At 63.8% G+C, this 22,894-nt stretch overlaps 3 protein-coding genes across 5 annotated transcripts; 1 reads left to right on the top strand and 2 right to left on the bottom strand.

The window, feature by feature from the left end:
- Nucleotides 1-1,000: 1,000 nt before the first annotated feature.
- Nucleotides 1,001-6,346, bottom strand: LOC310891418 (uncharacterized protein). 2 transcript variants are annotated; one of them, XM_083853681.1, is made up of 3 exons: nucleotides 6,282-6,346; nucleotides 4,222-4,347; nucleotides 1,001-3,182 (listed from the first exon to the last, which is right to left on the bottom strand). In XM_083853681.1, the coding sequence occupies exons 2-3, from the start codon at nucleotides 4,319-4,321 to the stop codon at nucleotides 1,021-1,023; spliced, it is 2,262 nt and encodes a 753-aa protein (XP_083709807.1). In that variant the 5' UTR covers nucleotides 4,322-4,347; nucleotides 6,282-6,346; the 3' UTR covers nucleotides 1,001-1,020. The 2 variants fall into 2 exon arrangements, with proteins under 2 accessions (XP_083709807.1, XP_083709806.1); XM_083853680.1 differs by lacking the exon at nucleotides 6,282-6,346 and having other exon boundaries at nucleotides 4,222-5,020.
- A 51-nt stretch (nucleotides 6,347-6,397) lies between these two features.
- On the top strand, nucleotides 6,398-13,662 carry LOC310891417 (uncharacterized protein). Of its 2 annotated transcripts, none has more exons than XM_083853678.1 (4): nucleotides 6,398-6,484; nucleotides 7,677-7,780; nucleotides 8,650-8,724; nucleotides 9,804-13,662. In XM_083853678.1, the coding sequence occupies exons 2-4, from the start codon at nucleotides 7,747-7,749 to the stop codon at nucleotides 11,858-11,860; spliced, it is 2,166 nt and encodes a 721-aa protein (XP_083709804.1). In that variant the 5' UTR covers nucleotides 6,398-6,484; nucleotides 7,677-7,746; the 3' UTR covers nucleotides 11,861-13,662. The 2 variants fall into 2 exon arrangements, with proteins under 2 accessions (XP_083709804.1, XP_083709805.1); XM_083853679.1 differs by having other exon boundaries at nucleotides 9,825-13,662.
- Nucleotides 13,663-15,011: 1,349 nt separating this feature from the next.
- SH3BP5L (SH3 binding domain protein 5 like) lies at nucleotides 15,012-22,846 on the bottom strand (the record flags this gene model as incomplete). The annotated part of the gene is made up of 8 exons (XM_083853677.1): nucleotides 15,012-15,613; nucleotides 16,891-17,064; nucleotides 18,272-18,433; nucleotides 19,484-19,612; nucleotides 21,046-21,108; nucleotides 21,577-21,659; nucleotides 22,023-22,062; nucleotides 22,534-22,846. Coding segments are annotated over 8 exons (1,363 nt in total), but the record flags the coding sequence as incomplete, so codon positions are not given.
- Nucleotides 22,847-22,894: the final 48 nt, after the last annotated feature.

Consider the following 22,894-nt stretch of genomic DNA (forward strand, 5'->3'; position numbering starts at 1 on the left):
GGTCTATAGGGGATCCTATGTATAAGGGATCTAGTGTGTAGGGGATCCGGTCTGTATGGGATCTGTCTATAGGGGATCCGGTCTGTATGGGATCTGGTTTTTAGGGGATCCCATGTATAGGAGATCCAGTCTATATGGGAATCTGGTCTATAGGGGATCCGGTATTTATGGGATCCGGTCTATACGGGATCCCGTATATAGGGGGTCCACTATATATGGGAATCTGGTCTATGGGGAACCTGGTTTCTAGGGGATCCCGTATATAGGGGATCCACTATATATGGGAATCTGGTCTATAGGGGATCTGGTTTCTAGGGGATCTGGTTTCTAGGGGATCCTGTATACAGGAGATCCACTATACACAGGAACCTGGTCTATAGGGGATCCGATATATACGGGATCTGGTTTATGGGGAATCCGGTTTCGGAGGGATCCGATATATACGGGATCTGGTTTACAGGGAATCCGGTTTAGAAGGGATCCTGTATATACGGGAGCCAATATATACGGAGTCCGACGCATAGGGGATCCAATATATAGGGGATCCGGCATATAGGGGATCCAGTATATAGGGGATCCGATATATATAGGATCTGATATATACGGGATCTGATATATAACGGATCCGATATATAGGGGATCTGATATATAGGAGATCCATTATATAGAGGACCTAACGTATATAGGATCCAATATATATGGGATCTGATATATAATGGATCCGATATATAGGGGATCTGATATATAGGGGATCTGATATATAGGGGATCTATTATATAGACAACCTAACGTATACGGGATCCGATATATAGGGGATCTGACATATCCGGGGCCCGGTCCGCGTGGGATCGGGTTTTTGGGGTACCTGGTTTTTAGGGGATCCACTCTCCAGGGGATCTGGATTTTAGGGCGCCCGGTTTTTTAGGGGATCCATTTTTTTTAGGGGATCCGGGACTTCAGGGATCCGACCCCCCACCCCCCGCCCCCACCCCCCCACCCCCCTTCCCCACCCCCCCATCGTTAAGGGGCCGGATCCGGCGGCGGCTCCCCCGGGCCCTTCTCCTCCCCGCGCCGCCGGCGCCGCGCGGCACCACCAGTAACACCAGTAACACCAGTAACACCGCCGGCACCAGCACCGGCAACGCCAGTAACACCACCAGCACCAGCACTACTGGCACCACTGGCACCAGTATGACCACCACCGGCACCGGTACTACCACCGGCACCAGTACCACCAGCACCGCCACCACCGCCATCACCACCAGCGGCACCAGTGGCACCAGTACCAGCACCACCAGTGGCACCAGCACCAAATCGTCGCCCGCATCCTGCCCGCGGCACCGCGCCACCACCGCACCCCTCTCCGCCGTGCCGTGCGGTACCAGTACCAGTAGTACCGGTACCAGTGCTAGTAGTACCGGTACCGGTGCTGGTGGTACCAGTGCCAGTAGTGCTGGTACCGGTGCAAATAGTACTGGTACCAGTGCCAATAGTGCCGATACCGCTGCCAGTAGTGCCGATACCGCTGCCAGTAGTACCAGTACCAGTGCCAGTAGCACCAGTACCGGTGCCAGTAGTACCGGTACCGGTGCCAGTAGTGACAGTACTGGTGCCAATAGTGCCGATACCGCTGCCAGTAGTGCCGATACTGGTGCCAGTAGTGCCAGTACCACTGCCAGTAGTGCCAGTACCGGTGACAGTAGTACTGATACCGCTGCCAGTAGTACTGATACCGCTGCCAGTAGTGCCGATACCAGTGCCAGTAGTACCGCTACCGCTGCCAGTAGTGCTGATACCGCTGCCAGTAGTACCGCTACCGCTGCCAGTAGTGCCAGTACCAGTGCCAGTAGTACCGCTACCGGTGCCAGTAGTACCGCTACCGGTGCCAGTAGTACCGATACCGGTGCCAGTAGTACCGATACCGCTGCCAGTAGTACCGATACCGCTGCCAGTAGTGCCGGTACCGGCGCCGATGGTCCCGGTGCTGGCGCCGGCGGTCCCGGCGCCGGCGGCGTGGGCGCGCTGGTGCTTGTGGAAGTGCAGGGTGCTGTTGAAGCTCTTTCCGCAGTGGCCGCAGACGTGGGGCTGCCCGCCGGCGTGGGTGCGCTGGTGCCGGTAGAGGTGCGAGGTGCGGCTGAAGCGCTTGCCGCAGTCGCCGCAGGCGTAGGGCCGCTCGCCGGTGTGGATGCGCCGGTGCCGCTCCCAGTGCGAGCTCCACGAGAAGCTCTTGCCGCAGTCGCCGCAGCGGTAGGGCTGCTCGCCGCCGTGCAGGCTGCGCCGGTGCCGGGCGTACTGCGCGCGGGCGCCGAAGGCCTTGCCGCAGTCCTCGCAGCGGTACGGCCCCTCGCCGAGGTGCAGCCGCTGGTGCTTGACCAGCGCCGGGCCGTCGCCGAAGCTCTTGCGGCACAGGGTGCACTTGTAGGGCCGCCGGCCGCGGTGGGTGCGCTGGTGCCGCTCGAAGTGGAGGGTGCTGCCGAAGCTGCGCCCGCAGTAGGTGCAGATGTAGGAGCGGCCGCCGGCGTGGCCGCGCTGGTGCCGGTAGAGGTGGGAGCTGCGGCCGAAGCGCTTGCCGCACTCGGGGCACTGGTAGGGCTTCTCGCCGGTGTGCACGCGCCGGTGCCGGGCGAGGTGGGAGCTCCAGGAGAAACCCTTCCCGCAGTGGGCGCACTCGAAGGGCGAGCGCCCGGCGCCGTGGAGCCGGCGGTGCGCCGCCAGCTCGGCGCCGTGGACGAAGGCTTCGCCGCACTCCTCGCACCGCTGCGGGGACCCCCGGCGGGCCGGCGACCCCCGGCGGGCCGGCGATCCCCGGCGGGCCGGCGACCCGCGGCGGGCCGTAGAGCCCCGCGACGCCCCGTTTTCGGCCCCGGGGCCGTCGGCGGCGTGGGCGCGTTGGTGGCGGCAGAGGTTGGAGGCGACGGCGAAGGTCTTGCCGCAGTGGAGGCAGGCGAAGGCGGGGCGCTCGGCGGCGGGCGGCGCGCGCCGGGCCTTGCCGAAGGCCGAGGGGCAGCCCAAGGGTTTGCGGGAGAAATTGGGGAGGGGGCCGGGGGGAGGAACCCCCCCGGGACCCCGCGGCGTCGCCACGGTCCAGCGGAGGGGCTCCGGAGGAGGCTCGGCGGCGGCGGCGGAGGTCGGGAGGAGGCCGGAGGTCGGGTCCGGAGGGGAGGCACGGGGCGGCGTGGAGGCTGCGGGGGCGGGGGGGGGGGATTTGGGGTTGGTGGGGGGCGCAGCGGGTTTGGGGGGGTGGAGAACCCGACCTATGGGGTCAGGTTTTGGGGGGGTGGAGACCCCAACCCGTGGTTTAAGGTCATGGGGGGATGGAGACCCCGACCCATGGGATGAGGTCATGGGGGGATGGAGACCCCAATCTATAGGGTCAGGTTTTGGGGGGATGAAGACCCCAACCCATGGGATGAGGTTTTGGGGTGATAAAGACCCCATCCTATGGGGTCAAGTCATGGGGGGATGGAGACCCCAACCTATAGGGTCAGTCTCTAGGGGTGGAGACCCCAACCTATAGGGTCAGGTTTTGGGGGTATGAAGACCCCGACCCATGGGATGAGGTCATGGGGGGATGGAGACCCTGACCCACGGGATGAGGTTTTGGGGGGATGGAGACCCCAATCTATAGGGTCAGGTTTTGAGGGGATGGAGACCCCAACCCATGGGATGAGGTCATGGGGGGATGGAGACCCCAACCTATAGGGTCAAGTCCTGGAGGGATGCAGACCCCATCCTATAGGGTCAGGTTTTGGGGGGATGAAGACCCCCAACCCATGGTTTGAGGTCATGGGGGGATGGAGACCCCAACCTATAGGGTCAAGTCCTGGGGGGATGCAGACCCCATCCTATAGGGTCAGGTTTTGGGGGGATGAAGACCCCCAACCCATGGTTTGAGGTCATGGGGGGATGGAGACCCCAACCCATGGGATGAGGTTTTGGGGGGATGAAGACCCCATCTTATGGGGTCAAGTCATGGGGGGATGGAGACCCCAACCTATAGGGTCAGGTTTTGGGGTGACGAAGACCCCAACCTATAGGGTCAGGTTTTGGGGTGACGAAGACCCCAACCTATAGGGTCAGGTCATGGGGGGATGAAGACCCCAACCTATAGGGTCAGGTTTTGGGGTGACGGAGACCCCAACCCATGGGGTCAGGTCCTGGGGGGATGCAGACCCCACCCCACGTGCCCCCCACCCCCCCCCCCGCCCCCTCCCCACCTACCCTGCGCCGCGGGGGCCTCGTGGCCTTCGTCGTCCTCCTCCTCCTCGCCGGCCCCCCCCGGCCGCGGCCGCTCCCCGTCGGCAGCGCCCCCGGGCTCCATGGCGCCCCCCGCAGTCGGCGCCGTCCCTGCACCCCGAAACGTCACCATGGGGGGTGGGGGGGCTGGGGTCCTCCCCCCAGTTCCCAGCCCCAGTCCCAGTCCCCTCCCAGTTCCCAGCCCCAGTCCCAGTTCCCAATCCCAGTCCCGTTCCCAGTTCCCAGCCCCATTCCCAGTTCCTGGTCCCCGTTCCCAGTTCCTGGTCTCCGTTCCCAGTTCCCACTCCCATTTCCCATTCCCAGTTCCCGCTCCTGCTCCCGTTCCCAGTTCCCGGTCCCAGTTCCCAGCCCAGTTCCCAGTTCCCAGTCCCACTCCCAGTTCCCAATCCCACTCCTGTTCCCAGTTCCCAGTTCCCATTTCCAGTCCTGTTCCCAGTCCCAGTCCCAGTTCCCTTTCCCAGCCCCGTCCCAGTCCCGGTTCCTGCTCCCAGTTCTCTTTCCCAGTCCATCCCAGTCCCTTTCCCAGTCCCTTTCCCAGCCCCGCTCCCAGTTCCCAGTCCCAATCCCGGTTCCCTTTCCCCCTTCCCTTTCCCAGTCCCGCTCCCAGTCCGTCCCAGCCCCGCTCCCTTTCCCAGTCTGTTCCCGTTCCCAGTCCTGGTTCTCCCCTCCCAGTCCATCCCAGTCCCGTTCCCAGTCCGTCCCAGTCCCGTTCCCAGTCCGTCCCAGTCCGTCCCAGTCCCGGTTCCCTTTCCCAGTCCCGTTCCCAGTCCCAGTCCCCCCCTCCCAGTCCGTCCCAGTCCCGGTTCCCTTTCCCAGTCCCCGTTCCCAGTCCCTCCCAGTCCCGTTCCCAGTCCCAGTCCCCCCCCCTCCCAGTCCGTCTCAGTCCCAGTTCCCTTTCCCAGTCCCTGTTCCCAGTCCCTCCCAGTCCCGTTCCCAGTCCCAGTCCCCCCCTCCCAGTCCGTCCCAGTCCCGGTTCCCTTTCCCAGTCCCCGTTCCCAGTCCCTCCCAGTCCCGTTCCCAGTCCCAGTCCCCCCCCCTCCCAGTCCGTCCCAGTCCCGGTTCCCTTTCCCAGTCCCCGTTCCCAGTCCCTCCCAGTCCCGTTCCCAGTCCCAGTCCCCCCCCCTCCCAGTCCGTCCCAGTCCCGTTCCCGTTCTCAGTCCCAGTCCCTCCCTCCCAGTCCGTCCCAGTCCCAGTTCCCTTTCCCAGTCCTGTTCCCAGTCCCTCCCAGTCCCGTTCCCAGTCCCAGTCCCCCCCCCTCTCAGTCCGTCCCAGTCCCGGTTCCCTTTCCCAGTCCCCGTTCCCAGTCCCTCCCAGTCCCGTTCCCAGTCCCAGTCCCCCCCCCTCCCAGTCCGTCCCAGTCCCGTTCCCGTTCTCAGTCCCAGTCCCTCCCTCCCAGTCCGTCCCAGTCCCGGTTCCCTTTCCCAGTCCCCGTTCCCAGTCCCTCCCAGTCCCGTTCCCAGTCCCAGTCCCCCCCCCTCCCAGTCCGTCCCAGTCCCGGTTCCCTTTCCCAGTCCCCGTTCCCAGTCCCTCCCAGTCCCGTTCCCAGTCCCAGTCCCCCCCCCTCCCAGTCCGTCCCAGTCCCGTTCCCGTTCTCAGTCCCAGTCCCTCCCTCCCAGTCCGTCCCAGTCCCAGTTCCCTTTCCCAGTCCTGTTCCCAGTCTCTCCCAGTCCCGTTCCCAGTCCCAGTCCCCCCCTCCCAGTCCGTTCCAGTCCCGGTTCCCTTTCCCAGTCCCGTTCCCAGTCCCAGTCCCCCCCTCCCAGTCCGTCCCAGTCCCGGTTCCCTTCCCCCGTCCCCGTTCCCAGTCCCTCCCAGCCCCCCCCCAGTCCCTCCCAGTCCCTCCCAGTCCCTCTCCCAGTCCCATTCCCGGTCCCTTTCCCTCTCCCAGTCCCCCCCCTCCCCCTCCCAGCCCCCCCCCCACCCCATCCCCATCTCCCCCTCCCCCTCCCCCCCCCCCCCAGTCCCTCCCAGTCCCTCCCAGTCCCTCCCAGTGCCCCCCCCCCCTCCCTCCCGCCTCCCCCACCGACCCCGCTGTGCCGGCGCTGCCGGAGCCGCCCGGGCTCGGCCCCCCCCCTTCCTGGCGGGCCCCCCCCTTTCCTGCCGCCCCCCCCCGAGCCCCCCCCCCCTTCCTGCGGCCCCCCCCCGGCCGCTCCAGCCCCTTCCTGTGCCCCGCGTTACGGAGCCGGCGTGCAACGGAGCCGCCCCCGCAGCCCCGGGCCCGCACCGGCAGGTAACGACCCCCCCCCCCCAATTAACCACCCCCCCCAATTAACCACCCCCCCCCCAATCCGTTATCCCCCCCCCAACCCGTTCTCCCCCCCCCCAATTCCTTAAATCCCCCCCGATCCCTTAACCCCCCCCCCAATTCCCGACCCCCCCCCCAAATTCACGACCCCCCCCCAAATTCCCGACCCCCCCCCAAATTCACGACCCCCCCCCCAAAATTCACACCCCCCCCCATCCCTTAACCCCCCCAAATATCCCTTGACCCCCCCCCATCCCGGTCCCCCCCCCCCCCATCCCCCTCCCCATAATTTGGGCCCCCATCCCTGCAGGGCCCCCCCCGCTTGGCTAATTGGGTTAATTGCCCCCCCCAATTATTTAATCGCCCCCTTAAACGCCCCCCCCATTTAATTCCCCCCCTATCTACCCCCCCATTTAATCACCCCTTATTTAATCACCCCCCCAATTAATCACCCCCCATTTAATCACCTCCATTTAATTACCCCCGTTTAATTACCCCCAATTTAATCACCCCCAATTAATCACCCCCAATTAATCACCCCCAATTAATCACCCCCTTAATCAACCCCCCCCACTTAATCCCCCTGTTATTTAATTACCCCATTTAACCCCCCCAAATTAATCCCCCCATTTAATCCCCCATTTACCCCCCACTTAATCACCCCCCCTTAATTACCCCCCTTATTCAGCTACCCCCAATTTAACACCCCCCCTTTTATTTAATCACCCCCCATTAATTAACCACCCCCCCTTATTTAATCACCCCCCCTTATTTAATCACCCCCCCTTATTTAATCACCCCAATTTAACACCCCCCTTTATTTAATCACCCCCCATTAATTAATCACCCCCCCTTATTTAATCACCCCCACTTATTTAATCACCCCAATTTAACACCCCCCCTTTATTTAACCACCCCCCATTTCATTACTCCCTCCTTTTAATTACTCCCCCCCTTTTTAATTACTCCCCCCAATTCCCCCCATGACCCCCCCATTCCCACCATGCCCCCCCATTCCCACCGTGCCCCCCCAATTCCCCCCACGACCCCCCCATCCCCCCCACGACCCCCCCATCCTCACCGTGACCCCCCCCCAGCAATAGGGACCCCCCCCTTTTATTTGGGGTCCCCCCCCCCAACCAAGCAGACGGGGACCCCCCCACTCTTTGCCTTACAGGGGCCGGTGACCTCCGCTTGTTCCCCCCCCGCCCCGAAAATTTCGGGGACCCCCCCCCCCCGAGGACACGATGCAGGAGAGCTACGAGAACGTCATCTCGCTGGGTGAGGGGCGCGCGTGGGGCTTGGGGGGGGCACGGACCCAAAAGCGGGTTTTTTCACCCCAAAACCAAGCCGCCGCCTTGGCTCCCGGCGTTTTCCTGCCTCCCTTTTTGCTCGTTTTTTAAATAAAAATAATTCAATTAAAGGGTTTGGCCCCAGCTGGTGGCTGAGGGGGGGGGCGGGGAAGAGGGAACAGAAATTGGGGGGGTTCGGGAAAATTCCCCAAATCCCCAAATCTAAGCTTAAATAAAGGGCGGGGGTCCCGGGTGCGGTTTGATCATTTTGGGGGATTCAACCCAAATTTATTGCCCATAATTGGGGTTTTGATGTAAATTTATTGCCCATTATTGGGGTTTTGATGTAAATTTATCCCCCGTAATTGGGGTTTTGACCCAAATTTATTGCCCGTAATTGGGGTTTTGGCCCAGATTTATTTTCCCATAATCGGGATTTTGACCCAAATTGATCCCCAATAAATGCCGATCAACCCAAATTTATGCCCCATAATCGGGATTTTCACCCAAATTGCTCCCCAATAAATGCCGTTCAACCCAAATTTATCCCTCATAATCCGGATTTTGACCCAAATTGATCCCCAATAAATGCCGTTCAACCCAAATTTATCCCCCGTAATCGGGATTTTGACCCAAATTGATCCCCAATAGATGCCGATCAACCCAAATTTATCCCCCATAATCGGGATTTTGACCCAAATTTATCCCGGAAAAATGGAAGATTTGGGTCAAAGCCGAAGACGCGCGCATCAGGTTCTACCGGGGTCCTGCTGCCCGCGCTCCCGGTGTCACGTGGGGGCACGCGGCTATTTTTGGGGGAAAAAAAGCCGTAATTGGGACTCCAACTGTGTCCCCTAGCCGAGGAGATCGCCATCAGCTGGCCGCGGATCACCGCCTTCGCCGAGTCGCATCGCCGCAGGGGGCTGGCGTCCGGTGAGTCCCGGCGCGGAACTCGACCGTTTTGGGGCTTTTCCGCAGAAATTTGGCACGTTGAGGGTGGGAGGGGGTTGCCCGGAGAAGTTACGGGGTCCCGACGTCGGGGGTGGCCAAGGTTGGGTTGGGCGGGGCTTTGGGTGCGGGAGAAGACGAAATTTGGGGATGTTCCATCATTGGAGATGCTCAAAGTTGGGTTGGACGGGGCTTTGGGTGCGGGAGAAGACGAAATTGGGGACGTCCCGTCATTGGGGGTGGTCAAGGTTGGGTTTGGTCATGCTTTGGGTGTTGGAGATGACGAAATTGGGGCTGTTCCATCAACTGGAGGTGGCCAAAGTTGGCTTGGATGGGGTTTTGGGTGCTGGAGAAGATGAAACTGGGGACGTCCCGTCATTGGAGGTTGGCCAAGGTTGGGTTTGGTCATGCTTTGGGTGCTGGAGAAGACGAAATTGGGGACGTCCCGTCATTGGGGGTGGCCAAGGTTGGGTTGGCGTTGAGCAGCCTCCTCTGGCAGAAGCCCCACCACGCCAATCCACCCAACCCAACCCAAGGCAACCAACCCAACCCAACCCTAACCCAGCCAACTCAACCCAACCCAACGCAACTCAACCCAACCCAACTCAACCCAACCCAACCCAACCTTAACCCAGCCAATTCAACCCAACCCAACTCAACCAACCCAACCCAACTCAACCAACCCAACCCAACCCAACTCAACCCAACCCAACCCAACTCAACCCAACCCAACTCAACCCAACCCAACCCAACCTTAACCCAGCCAACTCAACCCAACCCACCTCAACCAACCCAACACAACCCAACCCTAACCCAGCCAACTCAACCCAACCCAACCCAACTCAACCCAACCCAACCCAACGCAACCAACACAACCCAACCCAACCCACCTCAACCAACCCAACCCAACTCAACCCAACCCAACCCACCTCAACAAACCCAACCCAACCAAACCAAACCCAAGCAACCCAACCCCACCCAACCCATCCTGGGCCTCCCCGGGGCGACGTGGGCGAAGCGAGGGCCGGGGGCTTTTGGGCTCACCCGCGGCCGGGTGCTCCCAGAGCCCCCCCTTGCCCCCGCAGAGGCCGGGCTGCTGAGCGAGCAGGAGGAGGACGAGCCCCCGCCGGGCCAACCGGAGGCGGCCGACGCCGAGGGGACGCCGCCGGCGCCCAAACCCAAGGGACCCAACGCGCCCGGCGGCGAGGGGACGGCGACGAGCGGCGAGCCGCCGAAACCCGAGGGGCCGCCCCGCGCCGGCAAGCGGGCCGGCAAGTCGGGCCACCGGGCCGCCTTCAAGAAGTTCCCCCAGCGGAGCCTCCTCGGCCACGGGCGGTGCCACGACTGCGGCAAAGCCCTGGCTTTCGGCGCCGCCTTCACCAAGCGCCGGCGCGGGGCGGAGAAGCCCTACAAGTGCCCCGAGTGCGGTAAGTGCTTCCGGCTGAGCTCCACGCTCATCACCCACCAGCGGCGGCACGCCGGCGAGAAGCCCTACAAGTGCCCCGAGTGCGGCAAGAGCTTCAGCGTGGGCTCGGCCTTCATCCAGCACCAGCGGGTGCACGGCGCGGCGGCGGCGCCCTGCCAGTGCGGCGTCTGCGGCAAAACCTTCCCGGCCAGCTCGGGCTTGGTGAAGCACCAGAAGCAGCACCTGGAGGAGAAGCCCTACAAGTGCGGCGACTGCGGCAAGGGCTTCAACTGGAATTCCCACCTGGAGCGGCACCGGCGCATCCACACCGGCGAGAAGCCCTACGCCTGCCCCGAGTGCGGCAAGAGCTTCAGCTGGAGCTCCCACCTCGACCGCCACCGGCGCACCCACGCCGGCGGCGCGGCGCAGTGTGGCGAGTGCGGCAAGGGCTTCGGCAAGGGCGCGGCCGCCTTGGCCAAGCGCCGGCGCTTGGCCGGCGCCGCCGAGAAGCCCCACAAGTGCGGCGAGTGCGGCAAGGGCTTCGGGCTGAGCGCGGCGCTGCTGCAGCACCAGCGCGGCCACGCCGCCGGCAAGCCCTACGAGTGCGGGGACTGCGGCAAGAGCTTCGCCTGGAGCTCCCACCTCGACCGGCACCGGCGCATCCACGCCGGCGAGAAGCCCTACCGCTGCGGCGACTGCGGCAAGGGCTTCTCGCAGGGCTCCCACCTCGAGCGGCACCGGCGCGTCCACGCCGAGCCCTGCTGCGGCAAGTGGCGGCGGGGGGCGCGCGGCGGCGAGCGCCCCGGCGGGTGCGGGGAGTGCGGGCAGAGCTCGCGGTGGGGCGCCCGCCCCCGGCCGCCGGCGGCGGCGGCGGCGGCGGAGAGGCCCCACAAGTGCAGCGAGTGCGGCAAGAGCTTCACGCAGCGCGCCGAGGGCGTCAAGCACCAGGGCACGCAGACCGGCGAGAAGCCCTACACCTGCCCCGAGTGCGGCAAGAGCTTCGGGCAGAACTCGGCGCTGGTCAAGCACCGGCGCATGCACACCGGCGAGAAGCCCTACAAGTGCGGGGACTGCGGCAAGAGCTTCGGCGTGCGCTCCAACCTCATCAAGCACCAGCGCACCCACCTGGGCGAGAAGCCCTACAAGTGCCCCGACTGCGGCAAGGGCTTCATCCAGAAGTCGGACCTGACCAAGCACCGGCGCATGCACACCGGCGAGAAGCCCTACAAGTGCCCCGAGTGCGCCAAGTGCTTCAGCGTCTCCTCCAACCTCATCAAGCACCGGCGCATCCACCTGGGCGAGAAGCCCTACGGCTGCCCCGAGTGCGGCAAGAGCTTCATCCAGCGCTCCGAGCTCACCATCCACCACCGCGTGCACACCGGCGAGAAGCCCTACAAGTGCCCCGAGTGCGCCAAGTGCTTCAGCCGCAGCTCCCACCTCAACCGCCACCAGCGCACCCACGCCGGGGACAAGGCCAAGGCCAACGCCGCCAACGCCGCCAACGCCGCCCCGGCACCGCCGCCGCCGCCGCCGCCCCCCGGCGCCTTCCCCGCGCCCCCGCTGCCCCCGTTCCCCGCCGCCCCCGCCGCCCTGCCCCTGCCCCCCCTGGAGCTGCCCTGGGCCCTCCCGTTCCCGGCCCGCGCCTTCCCCCCCCCGGCCTTCCCCCCGGCCGCCTCCCCCCCGGGCGCCCCCCCGGCCTCCTCCCTCATCAACTGAGCGGGGGCGGGGAGACGGGACCCCCTCCCCACCCCCCCCCCACCTCCGGGAGACCCCAGCGGGGGTCCCGGGGGGGGCTCGGGCACAAGGGGCCCGGCGGCGGCGTCCTCACCGGGCTCGGCATCGGCCCCTCCGGCCCCATCGGCATCCTCAGCGCCGTCATCACCATGAGCCTCACCATCATCATCCTCACCGCCGTCACTGTTGGCGCCTCCATCCCCATCTTCGTCACCCTCCCCGTCATCAGGATGAGCCTCACCATCATCATCCTCACCAGTATCAGCATCTTCATCCCCTTCGTCATCATCCTCCCCATCATCATCGTCCCCATCCCCATCATCATCCTCACCACCATCATCAGCATCGCCATCCCCATCTTCATCATCCTCCCCATCATCCCCATCGTCATCCTCACCATCACCGCCACGGTCCTCACCGTTATCAGCTCCTTCATCCCCGTCATCATCATCCTCACCCCCATCATCATCCTCACCATCACCTCCATCCGCTCCGTCCCCATCATCGTCGTCCCCATCGTCTTCATCATCATCATCCTCACCACCAGCACTTCCAGCCCATCTTCATCCCCGTCATCATCCTCACCGCCAGCCCCATCAGCATTGCCATCCCCGTCGCCGTCATCGCCATCATCTTCATCCCCATCATCTTCATCATCTTCATCCCCATCACCACCATCATCTTCATCCCCATCATCTTCATCATCTTCATCCCCATCATCCCCATCATCTTCATCCCCATCATCTTCATCCCCATCTTATTCATCCCCATCATCTTCATCCCCATCTTCTTCATCCCCATCACCACCATCATCATCATCTTCATCCCCTTCATCCCCACCCTCCCCATCCCCGCCCGCCCGCCGGCCCCGCTCCCCTCCCGCCGCCCCACCGCCCTTTTTTTTGGGTAAAAATCAGCCAAAAGCCGCATTTCCGGCAGGACTCGGGGCTGTTCCCGCCCGCGGAGGCGGCCCCGGGGCCGTTTTTTTCCTCCATTTTCCCTTTTTTTGCAAGAAAAATCCTCGCGGCAGACCGGTGAGGTCACTTAACGGCGACGTCATTTTTTTGGGTTTTTTTTTGCCTTTTTTCACGTGGACTTCACAAAAAAAAATGTGTGTTTGCGGTGCGTTGGGGGGGGGGTGGGTAATGAATTTTTCTCCTTTTCCCTCAATTTTTTGTGTTCGCTTTCGCTCTGCGACCGGTGGGGAACGGCGGCGGCGATTTTTTTTTTTTGCCGGCCCGAAATCCACGGTTTTTTCCCCCAATTCCACCTGGCACCGGGCTGCGAACGCTTGGACCCGAACCCGGGATGGGGTAAAAAGAAGAAAAAAAAATAAAAAATAATTAAAAATGAATAAACGAGAAGAAACGGGCAGGATCGCGCGCAGGACGCCGAAGCGTCGAAGGATCGGAAAAGAATAAAAAAACTGAAAGTTTCAGTTTTCCTTTTTTCCCCCAAAAAAAGGACGAGAAGGTGAAACGGAAAGCGGGGCTTTTCCCCAGTTTGGGGCAAAACCGAGCAGAATCGGGCAAGTTTCAAGCGGAACCGGATCGGCGGGGGAAAACGGAAAGCAGAAAAACGCCAAAAAAAAGTGAAAGACGACGAAAAAAGAACTGGGAAGCGGAAGGCGTTTTTTTTTTGGGTGAAAAAAGCCCGAAATTGGAGCCGCCGGACGCGCTCCCCGGCGGCCGCCGCTTTTTTGGGGAAAATTTGGGTATTTTGCGCTTTTGTCCGCGTCGCTGCGCTCCTCCCGTCAAGTAGAAATAAACTAGAGCCTAGCTACACGCTGCCTGCCTCGTTTTGGGGAGAAAAACGGGGATTTCGGGACAAAAGGCGCTCGTTTGGGTTTTTAAGGGGGTTGAGGCCATTTAGGGGTTTTTAGGGTTTTTTTTTTTCACGGCCCCAAGGGTTTGGCACATCCCCGGGGCCCCACTACCCGAATAAATGGGAAAATCCTCGCGTTTTCACCCAAAAATGGGTGGGGTGGCGGGCGAGCCGGTGAGGAAACAGCCCTAAAAAAGCAAAAATTGATAAAAATTAACGCAAGTTTTTAATTTTTCATTAATTATGAGAATTAACGGGGCGAGCCCTCGCTTCCATTTCCCCTTTTGCTGCAAACCAGCCCCAAAAGCTGCCCCGAGCGGCCTGAATTCACCCGATTTCACCCCAAAACGCTGCCCTGGGAGGCTGCTGAGGGCGGCGCCCTTTGAAAAAAAAAGGACGAAAACGGGCAAAAAAGCGAGCATTTCAGGAAAAAAGGGGGTCGGGGTCACAAAGAAAGGGGATTCGGGGGGAAAATTGGGAAGAAAAGGCAAATTCGGGGCGGATCCGTTAATTATTAATACTAATTTTTATTTAATTTACCGGCCCGCGAGCGGGGGGGCGTTCACTCTGGAGCGGAATGTTTCCCTCGCGCTCCGCGGCGGGAAAATCCCCCAAAACGCCCCAAAATCCGCCCGAGGGGGGGGGCTCCTCGTGCTGGGGGGGGTGCAGCCCCCCTGGGGACCCCCCCCAAAAATTAAAAGGGGGGGGGGGGGAGGCGGGGGAGCCCCCCCCCCAGCGCCGCCGGGGGCCGCTCGAACCGGCGCGGTTCTCATCGCCGCCCCGCTGCGCGAAGCCGGCCTCCGCTGTCCGGGGGGGTGGAGGCTCGGCCTTGAGGGGTCCTCCCAGGGCTGCCTCCTTTTTTTTTGGGGGGGCGGGGGGGTGGTTGCCCCGTTTTTGTCCGCCGGGGAGGCTCCAGCCTCTACCCCCGGGGGCGCGACGGCCTCGTCTGTCCGTGGGGAGGAAGAAGAAGAGGCTCCAGCCTCTACCCCGCGGGCGCGGTGGCCTCGTGTGTCCGGGTGGAGGAGGAAGAGGAGGCAAGAGGAGGCTAGAGGAGGAAGAGGAGGCTCCAGCCTCTACCTCATGGGCACGGCGGCCTTCTCTTTCTGTGTAGAGGAAGAGGAGGCTCCAGCCTCTACCCTGCACGCACAACGGCCTCGTCTGTCCGTGGGGAGGAAGAGGAGGCTCCAGCCTCTACCCCGCGGGCGCGACGGCCTCGTCTGTCCGTGTCGAGGAAGAGGAGGCTCCAGCCTCTACCTCACGGGCACGGCGGCCTCGTGAGTCCGTGCGGAGGAGGAAGAGGAGGCTCGAGGAGGAAGAGGAGGCTCCAGCCTCTACCCCGCGGGCGCGGCGGCCTCGTCTGTCTGTGTAGAGGAAGAGGAGGCTCCAGCCTCTACCCCGCGGGCGCGGCGGCCTCGTCTGTCCGTGTCGAGGAAGAGGAGGCTCCAGCCTCTACCCTGCGGGCGCGGCGGCCTCGTGACTCCGTGCGGAGGAGGAAGAGGAGGCCAGAGGGGGCTAGAGGCTGATGCTGCGGTGGTGCCTGAAGAGGCCCTGGCCTCCGCGGCGCTGCTCCCGCTCCTCCGTCTCGCCGCTGTTGAGGCTGGCGGCGTCGGAGAGGCCGAGGAGGTGCTCCACCGAGTCGAACTTCTGCAGGTCGGAGGCGATGGTCTGGAGGCTGAGCACCGAGAGCGCGTCCGCCGGGGGCCCCTCGGCCCCTCGCTGCCCGGCCTCGCCGGCCTCCCCGGCCTCGCCGGCCTCGGCCCCGACGGGGGAGGCCCGGCGGAGGACGAGGCGCTGGAGGCGGCGGGCGTGGATCTGCTCGCTGATCTGCTCCAGGTTGCGCAGGGCCACCGAGTAGCGCGTCTTGGCCTGCGCCACGCGCCGCTCCAGCGCCGTCACCGCGGCCTTGTGCTCCTGGGGGGGGAGGGGGGAAAAAGGGAGGCCGGGAGGTCGCCCCGGGGAGGCTGGCACCCGGGGAGGCTTCGAAAGGCCTCGGATGGGGAGGGGACGCCAGGAGGGGCGAGCACGGGGAGGAGGAGGAGGCCACGGGGAGGAGGAGGCCATGGGGAGGAGGAGGAGGCCAAGGAGAGGAGGAGGAGGCCAAGGAGAGGAGGAGGAGGCCACAGGGATAAGGAGGAGGTGGAGGAGGCCGAAGGGAGAAGGAAGAGGCCGAGGGGAGAAGGAGGAGGAGGCCAAGGAGAGGAGGAGGAGGCCAAGGAGAGGAGGAGGAGGCCACAGGGATAAGGAGGAGGTGGAGGAGGCCGAAGGGAGAAGGAAGAGGCCGAGGGGAGAAGGAGGAGGAGGCCAAGGAGAGGAGGAGGAGGCCAAGGAGAGGAGGAGGAGGCCAAGGAGAGGAGGAGGAGGCCAAGGAGAGGAGGAGGAGGCCAAAGAGAGGAGGAGGAGGCCAAGGAGAGGAGGAGGAGGCCAAGGAGAGGAGGAGGAGGCCACAGGGATAAGGAGGAGGCCACAGGGATAAGGAGGAGGTGGAGGAGGCCGAAGGGAGAAGGAGGAGGCCACAGGGAGAAGGGGGAGGTCAAGGAGAGGAAGATGAGGAGGAGGAGGCCGAGAGGAAAAGGAGGCCACCGAGGGGAGACGGAGGAGGAGGCCACAAGGAGGAGGACACCGAGGGGAGGAGGAAGAGGCCACGGGGAGATGAAGGACACTGAGGGGAGGTGGGGGAGGAGGCCAAGAAGAGAAGGAGGAGAAGGAGGCCGAGGGGAGGTGGAGGACATCAAGGGGAGGGGGAGGCCAGCATGGGGAGGACACGGAGGGGAGGAAGAGGAGGCGGGCACAGGGAGAAGAAGGAGGAGGCCGAGGGGAGGAGGAGGCCACAGGGAGGAGGCCACCGAGTGGAGGAGAAGGAGGCCACAGGGAGATGGAGGACACCAAGGAGAGGTGGAGGAGGAGGACGCCCAGGGGAAGAGGACACCACGGGGAGGAGGAGGAGGAGGAGGCTGAGGGGAGAAGGAGGAGGCCACGGGGAGGAGGCCACCAAGGGGAAGAGGCCACCGTGGGGAGGAGGACACCACGACGAGGAGGAGGACACCGAGGGGAGGAAGAGGAGGACACCGAGGGGAGGAAGAGGAGGACACCGAGGGGAGGAGGACGCCCCGGGGAGGACCCGAAGGGGGGAGAGGACGCCCCGAGGGGGCGGAGGCCAGCCCCCGGAGGCCGCCCCCCCCCCGCCCGACCTCGAGGATCTGGTTGAAGTGGGCCTTGAGCTCGAAGTAGGGCTTGCTCTTGAGGATGACGCGGCGCAGGGCCTTCTGCAGCGCCTGCACCCTGGCCTCGGCCTCCTGGCACAGCCTCGTCACGCGCTGGTGCTCCCGCTCGCTGCGCTGCCGCTCCTCCTCCGCCTCGTTCACCTGCCGCGGCGCGGCCCCCCCCCGAGGAAACGGCCTCCGTCCCGAGAACGGCCTCCGCCCCCGAGAAGCGGCCTCCGCCCCCGCGAACGGCCGCCGTGCCCCCGAAACCGCCTCCGTCCCCCCAGAACGATGCCGTGTCCCCAAAACGGCCTCCGTCCCCCAAACGGCCTCCGTCCCCCAAAATGGCCACCACGACCCCAAAACAGCCTCCGTCCCAGAACTGCCTCCGTTCCCAAAACAGCCCACCACGTCCCCAAATCGGCCTCCGTGTCCCCAAACCTCCTCTGTCCCCAAACCAGCCTCCTCCGTCCCCAGAACCTCCTTCATCCTCAGAACCTCCTCTGCCCCCAACCGGCCTCCGTCCCAAAACCTCCTCCACCCCCACCCAGCCTCTACCCCAAACCAACCTCCACACCAGAACCTCCTCCATCCCCACCCAACCTCCACCCCAAGACCTCCTCCACCCCAGAACCTCCTCCGTCCCCAGTCAACCTCACCCCCAAGACCTCCTCCACCCCGAGACCTCCCCCATCCCAAAACCTCCTCCACCCCCACCCAGCCTCCACCCCAAGACCTCCTCCCCCCCAAGACCTCCCCTGCCCCAAAACCTCCTTCATCCCCAACCAGCCTCCACCCCAAACCAACCTCCATCCCCCAAACCTCCTCCCCCCCACAAGACCTCCTCCACCCCCACCCAACCTCCACCCCAAAACCTTCTCCCCCCCAAGACCTCCTCCACCCCAAAACCTCCTCTGTCCCCCATCAACCTCCACCCCAAGACCTCCTCCACCCCGAGACCTCCTCCACCCCCACCCAGCCTCCACCCCAAGACCTCCTCCACCCCAAGACCTCCTCCACCCCAAGACCTCCTCCACCCCAAGACCTCCTCCACCCCAAGACCTCCTCCACCCCAAGACCTCCTCCACCCCAAGACCTCCTCCACCCCCACCCAACCTCCACCCCAAGACCTCCTCCACCCCCACCCAACCTCAACCCCAAACCAACCTCCATCCCCAAAACCTCCTCCCCCCCAAGACCTCTTCCACCCCCACCCAACCTCCACCCCAAGACCTCCTCCACCCCCACCCAACCTCCACCCCAAGACCTCCCCCGCCCCAAAACCTCCTCCACCCCCCCCAACCTCCACCCCAAGACCTCCCCCGCCCCCCGGCCTCCCCCCCCGGCCTCCCCCCGCCCCGGGCCTCACCTTGCCGGTGGCGTGGTTGAGCATCTCCTGCCAGGTGGGGTCGAGGCGGTTGCGGTCGGCCAGGAGGCCCTGCTCGGCCACCAGCACCATCTCGCGCGCCGCCCCGTGCGTGCTCACGGCCCGCTCGTAGCGCAGCGCCGCCCGCTGCGTCTCCTGCTGCGCCTGCGCGCCCCGAAACCGCTCGCCCGCGCGCGCCCCCCCGAAACCGGGGGGGGGGGCCCGGGGGGAGGCCGGGACCCCGAGGCGGGGTAGGGGGGGGGTCCCGAAAGTTCAAGGGGTGGGGGGTGGGATCCTAAAACGTCCTTGGGGCGGGGGGCTAAAAGACCGTCGGGTGGTGGGGGGGGTCCCAAAATCCCGTTGGGGTGGTGGTGGGGGGCCCTAAAATCCCGTTGGGTGGTGGTGGGACCCCAAAACCTCATGGGGTGGTGGTGGGGGGCCCTAAAACCCCGTTGGGTGGTGGTGGGACCCCAAAATCCCGTTGGGTGGTGGTGGGACCCCAAAACCCCACCCCAAGGTTCTAGGGGCCCCCAAAACCCCCTTATATGGCACTGATGCACCCCAAAACCCCATCACATCATGTTGGTCACCCCAAAACGCCACCCCACAGTGCTGGTGGCCCCAAAACCCCATTCTACCGTGCCAGTTGACCCCAAAACCCCATCCTACCGTGCCAGTTGACCCCAAAACCCCATCCTACGGTGCCGGTTGACCCCAAAACCCCATCCTACGCTGCCGGTTGACCCCAAAACCCCATCCTATGCTGCCGGTTGACCCCAAAACCCCATCCTACCGTGCCAGTTGACCCCAAAACCCCATCCTACGCTGCCGGTTGACCCCAAAACCCCATCCTACGCTGCCGGTTGACCCCAAAACCCCATCCTACTGTGCCAGTTAACCCCAAAACCCCATCCTACAGTGCCGGTTGACCCCAAAACCCCATCCTACGGTGCCAGTTGACCCCAAAACCCCATCCTACAGTGCCAGTTGACCCCAAAACCCCATCCTATGGTGCCGGTTGACCCCAAAACCCCATCCTACGGTGCCGGTTGACCCCAAAACCCCATCCTACCGTGCCAGTTAACCCCAAAACCCCATCTTATGGTGCCGGTTGACCCCAAAACCCCATCCTACGCTGCTGGCTGACCCCAAAACCCCACGATATGGTCCCAGGGCCCCCCCAAACCGTTATGGGGTCGGGCGGCGGCCCCGTACCTCCTTGGCCAGGCGCCGCGCCTCGTAATAGGGCCGAGCCTTCTCGATGCAGGCGCCCAGCTGCGAGCCCTGCGCGTTGAGGCGGCGCGCCGACTCCGACAGGATGCGGCGGTACGCGGTGCGGGCGTCCTGCGGGGCGGCCCCAAGAGGGTTGGGGGGACCCCGAAGGGGTTGGGGGGACCCTAAAAGGGTTCGGGGTGATCCCAGGGGGATTTGGGGTGAGCCCAGGGGGGATTTGGGGGACCCCGAAGGGGTTGGGGGGACCCTAAAAGGGTTGGGGATGATCCCAGGGGGATTTCGGGTTACCCCGAAGGAGTTAGGGGGACTCTGAAAGGGATTAGGGTGATTCCAGAGGGATTTGGGGTGATCCCAAAAGGGGTTGGGGTGATCCCAAAAGGGGTTGGGAGGACGCCGAAGGGGTTGGGGGGACGCCGAAGGGGTTGGGGCGACCCTAAAAGGGGTTGGGGGGACCCTAAAAGGGGTTGGGGGGACCCTAAAAGGGGGTTTGGGGTGATCCCAGGGAGATGTGGGGTGACCCCAAAGGCGTTTGGGGTAACCCAAAAGGGTTGGGGGGACCCCGAAGGGGTTGGGGGGACCCTAAAAGGGTTGGGGATGATCCCAAGGGGATTTGGGGTGATCCCAGGAGGGATTTGGGCTGAACCCAAAGGACTTAGGGGGACCCTAAAGGGGTTTAGGATGATTCCAGGGGTTTAGGATGATCCCAGGGGGATTTGGGGTGATCCCAAAAGGAGTTGGGGGTACACCGAAGGAGTTGGAGAGACCCTAAAAACATTTGGGATGATCCCAGGCGGATTTGGGGTGACCCCAAAGGGGTTTGGGGTGATCCCAAGGGGGTCTGGGGGACCCTGAAAGGGTTGGAGGAACCCTAAAAGGGGGTTTGGGGTGACCCCAAAGGGGTTTGGGGGAACCCCGAAAGGGTTGGGGGGACCCTAAAATGGTTTGGGATGATCCCAGGGGGATTTGGGGTGATCCCAGGGGGATTTGGGGCGACCCCAAAAAGGGTTGGGGGGATGCCGAAGGGGTTGGGGGGACCCTAAAGGAGTTGGGGGGACCCTAAAAGGGTTTGGGATGATCCCAGGAGGATTTGGGGTGAGCCCAGGGGGGATTTGGGGTGACCCCGAAGGAGTTAAGGGGACCCTAAAAGGGATTAGGGTGATCCCAGAGAAATTTGGGGTAATCCCAAAAGGAGTTGGGGGAACCCTAAAGGGGTTGGGGGAAGCCCAAAGGGGTTGGGAGTGACCCTAAAAAGGGATTTGGGGTGATCCCAATGGGATTTGGGGTGATCCCAAAAGGGGGTTACGGGGATCCCAAATGGGAGTTAGGGCGATCCCAGGGGGATTTGGGGCGATCCTAAAAGGGATAAGGCAGACCCCAAAGTAGGATTGGGGTGATCCCAAAGCAATTAGGGTGACCCTAAACGGATCAAGGTGACCCCAAAGGGGTTGGGGGGACCCAAAATGGGGAACTGGAGTGACCCCAAAGGGATTTGGGATGACCCCGGGGGGATTTGGGGCGACCCCGGGGGGATTTGGGGCGCTCACGTCCAGCTGCAGCTCCACGCGGTTGATCTCCTCGGTGGCCTGGTTGAGGTGCTCCAGCTCCTCCTGCCAAGGGGCAACGTGGGCCCCAAATCCCCCCCCAAAACCCCAAAAACGCAGCAAGGGACCCCCCCAAAACCCCGAAGACGCAGCGGCAGAACCCCAAAAGTCCTGAAGCCGCGGCGACAGACCCCAAAAATCTGCCCCGAAACCCCAAAAACGCGATAAGGGATCCTCCAAAATCCCGAGCGTGCAGCAATAGGCCCCAAAATCCTAAAAACGCAGTGAAAGACCCCAAAACCCACCCCAAAATCCACCCCAACCCCCCCCAAAAACCCCAAAATCCCCCCAAAAACCCCAAAATCCCCCCCAAACGCCCCCCAAAACCCCCCCAAACCCCCAGCCAGGGACCCCCAAACCCCCCCAAATCCCCCCCAAAACCCCAAATCCCCCCCAACCCCCCCAAAAACCCCGAATCCCCCCCCGCCCCCCCCTAAAAACCCCCAAACCCCCCAAATCCCCCCCAAAACCCACCTGGATCCGGGGGTCCAGCTCTTCCTCCTCCTCCTCCTCCTCTTCCTCCTCGCTCCCCCCCTCCCCTTTTTGGGGTGCCCGGGGGGGGTCCCCAACACCCCCCCCCTCCTCCCCCCTCTCCCCCTCCTGCCGGGGGGGGTCCCTCGCCCCCCTCCCCCCCCCGGGGGCTCCTCCGCATCCCCCATTTTTGGGGGGGGACCCCAAAAAACTCCCCCCCCCCCCTCCCCTAATTAACTAATTAACTGATTAATTCCACCCCCCCCCCGACCCCGTTACGAGGGCGACCCCATAGGGGCAAGGGGGGGCTTCACCTGCGCCCCGCCCCGGGGAGCGAGGGGGCGGGGGGGGCGGATTTGGGCATTTTTGGGGAGGATTTGGGATTTTTGGAGGGTTTGGGGGCTTTTTTTGGGGGGCGGGCGGGGCGGTTTTGGGGACCCCCCCCCTTTGGGGGTGCGGAGCTGGAGCTGTAGGGGCGGCGTTGAGGGGCTGCAAAAAAGGAGAGGTCAGGGCCCCCCCAGACCCTACTGACCCCCCCAAATCCTCCTAATGACCCCCCCCATACCCCCCAAAAACCCCAAAACCCCCCAAAATCACCCCAAAACCCCATTACTCCCCCTTACCCCCCCTTTAGACCCCCCCCACCCCCCATTACCCCCCTAAATCCCCCCCACGACCTCCCCATATCCCCCAGGACCCCCCCAGGCCCCCCAAACCCCCCCAAAAAATCCCAAAATCCCCCCAAATCCCCCCAAAACCCCCCCAAATCCCCCCAAAACCCCATTACCCCCCCATAACCCCCCCCCAGACCCCCCCACCCCGCATTACCCCCCCCAACCGCCCCCCCAGACCTTCCAGGACCCCCCCACATCCCCCAAACCCCCCAAACCCCCCCCAAAACCCCAAAATCCCCCAAATTCACCCCAAAACCCCCCGCCCCCCCCCGCGGCCTGTGTTTACCTCCGGCTCCTCCACTCCACTTCCCCCCCCGCCCCTCCCCGCCGGAACCGGAAGTCGCGCCCGCCGCCTCCCCTGCCGTACAACATGGCGGCGCCCAGCGCCGTACAGCTCCCCGCCCCGCTCCGCCCAGCTCCTCCCCGGGGCTCTGCGGACCGGAACCGGGCGGCGATCGATGAGCTCGGCGATCCTCAAACCGCCGCCGCCCTCGGCCCGGTTCCGGTCGCTTCCGGTTCGCCGCGGGGCGGAAGCGGTGGGGCGCCCATGGGCGCCGCCATCTTGTTTTACGGCCCGCAAGATGGCGGCCGGCCGCGGCCTGCTCGGATTTGGGCTTTTTTTCAGGCGTTTTTGCGCCGTTTTTGGC

Source organism: Anser anser (assembly GCF_964211835.1).
Source record: "Anser anser genome assembly, contig: HAP1_SCAFFOLD_673, whole genome shotgun sequence".
Classification (NCBI taxonomy): domain Eukaryota; kingdom Metazoa; phylum Chordata; class Aves; order Anseriformes; family Anatidae; genus Anser; species Anser anser.

Excerpts from the sequence above, each read along its gene's own strand:
- LOC310891418 (XM_083853680.1), bottom strand. The coding sequence starts at position 4,675 with ATGGGAACTGGGAACTGGGAACAGGAGTGGGATTGGGAACTGGGAGTG. Across the intron at positions 3,183-4,221 it reads CGAGGCCCCCGCGGCGCAGG|CCTCCACGCCGCCCCGTGCC; the intron begins GTAGGTGGGGAG and ends CCGCCCCCGCAG.
- LOC310891417 (XM_083853678.1), top strand. The coding sequence starts at position 7,747 with ATGCAGGAGAGCTACGAGAACGTCATCTCGCTGG. Across the intron at positions 7,781-8,649 it reads CGAGAACGTCATCTCGCTGG|CCGAGGAGATCGCCATCAGC; the intron begins GTGAGGGGCGCG and ends TGTGTCCCCTAG. Across the intron at positions 8,725-9,803 it reads CCGCAGGGGGCTGGCGTCCG|AGCCCCCCCTTGCCCCCGCA; the intron begins GTGAGTCCCGGC and ends GGGTGCTCCCAG.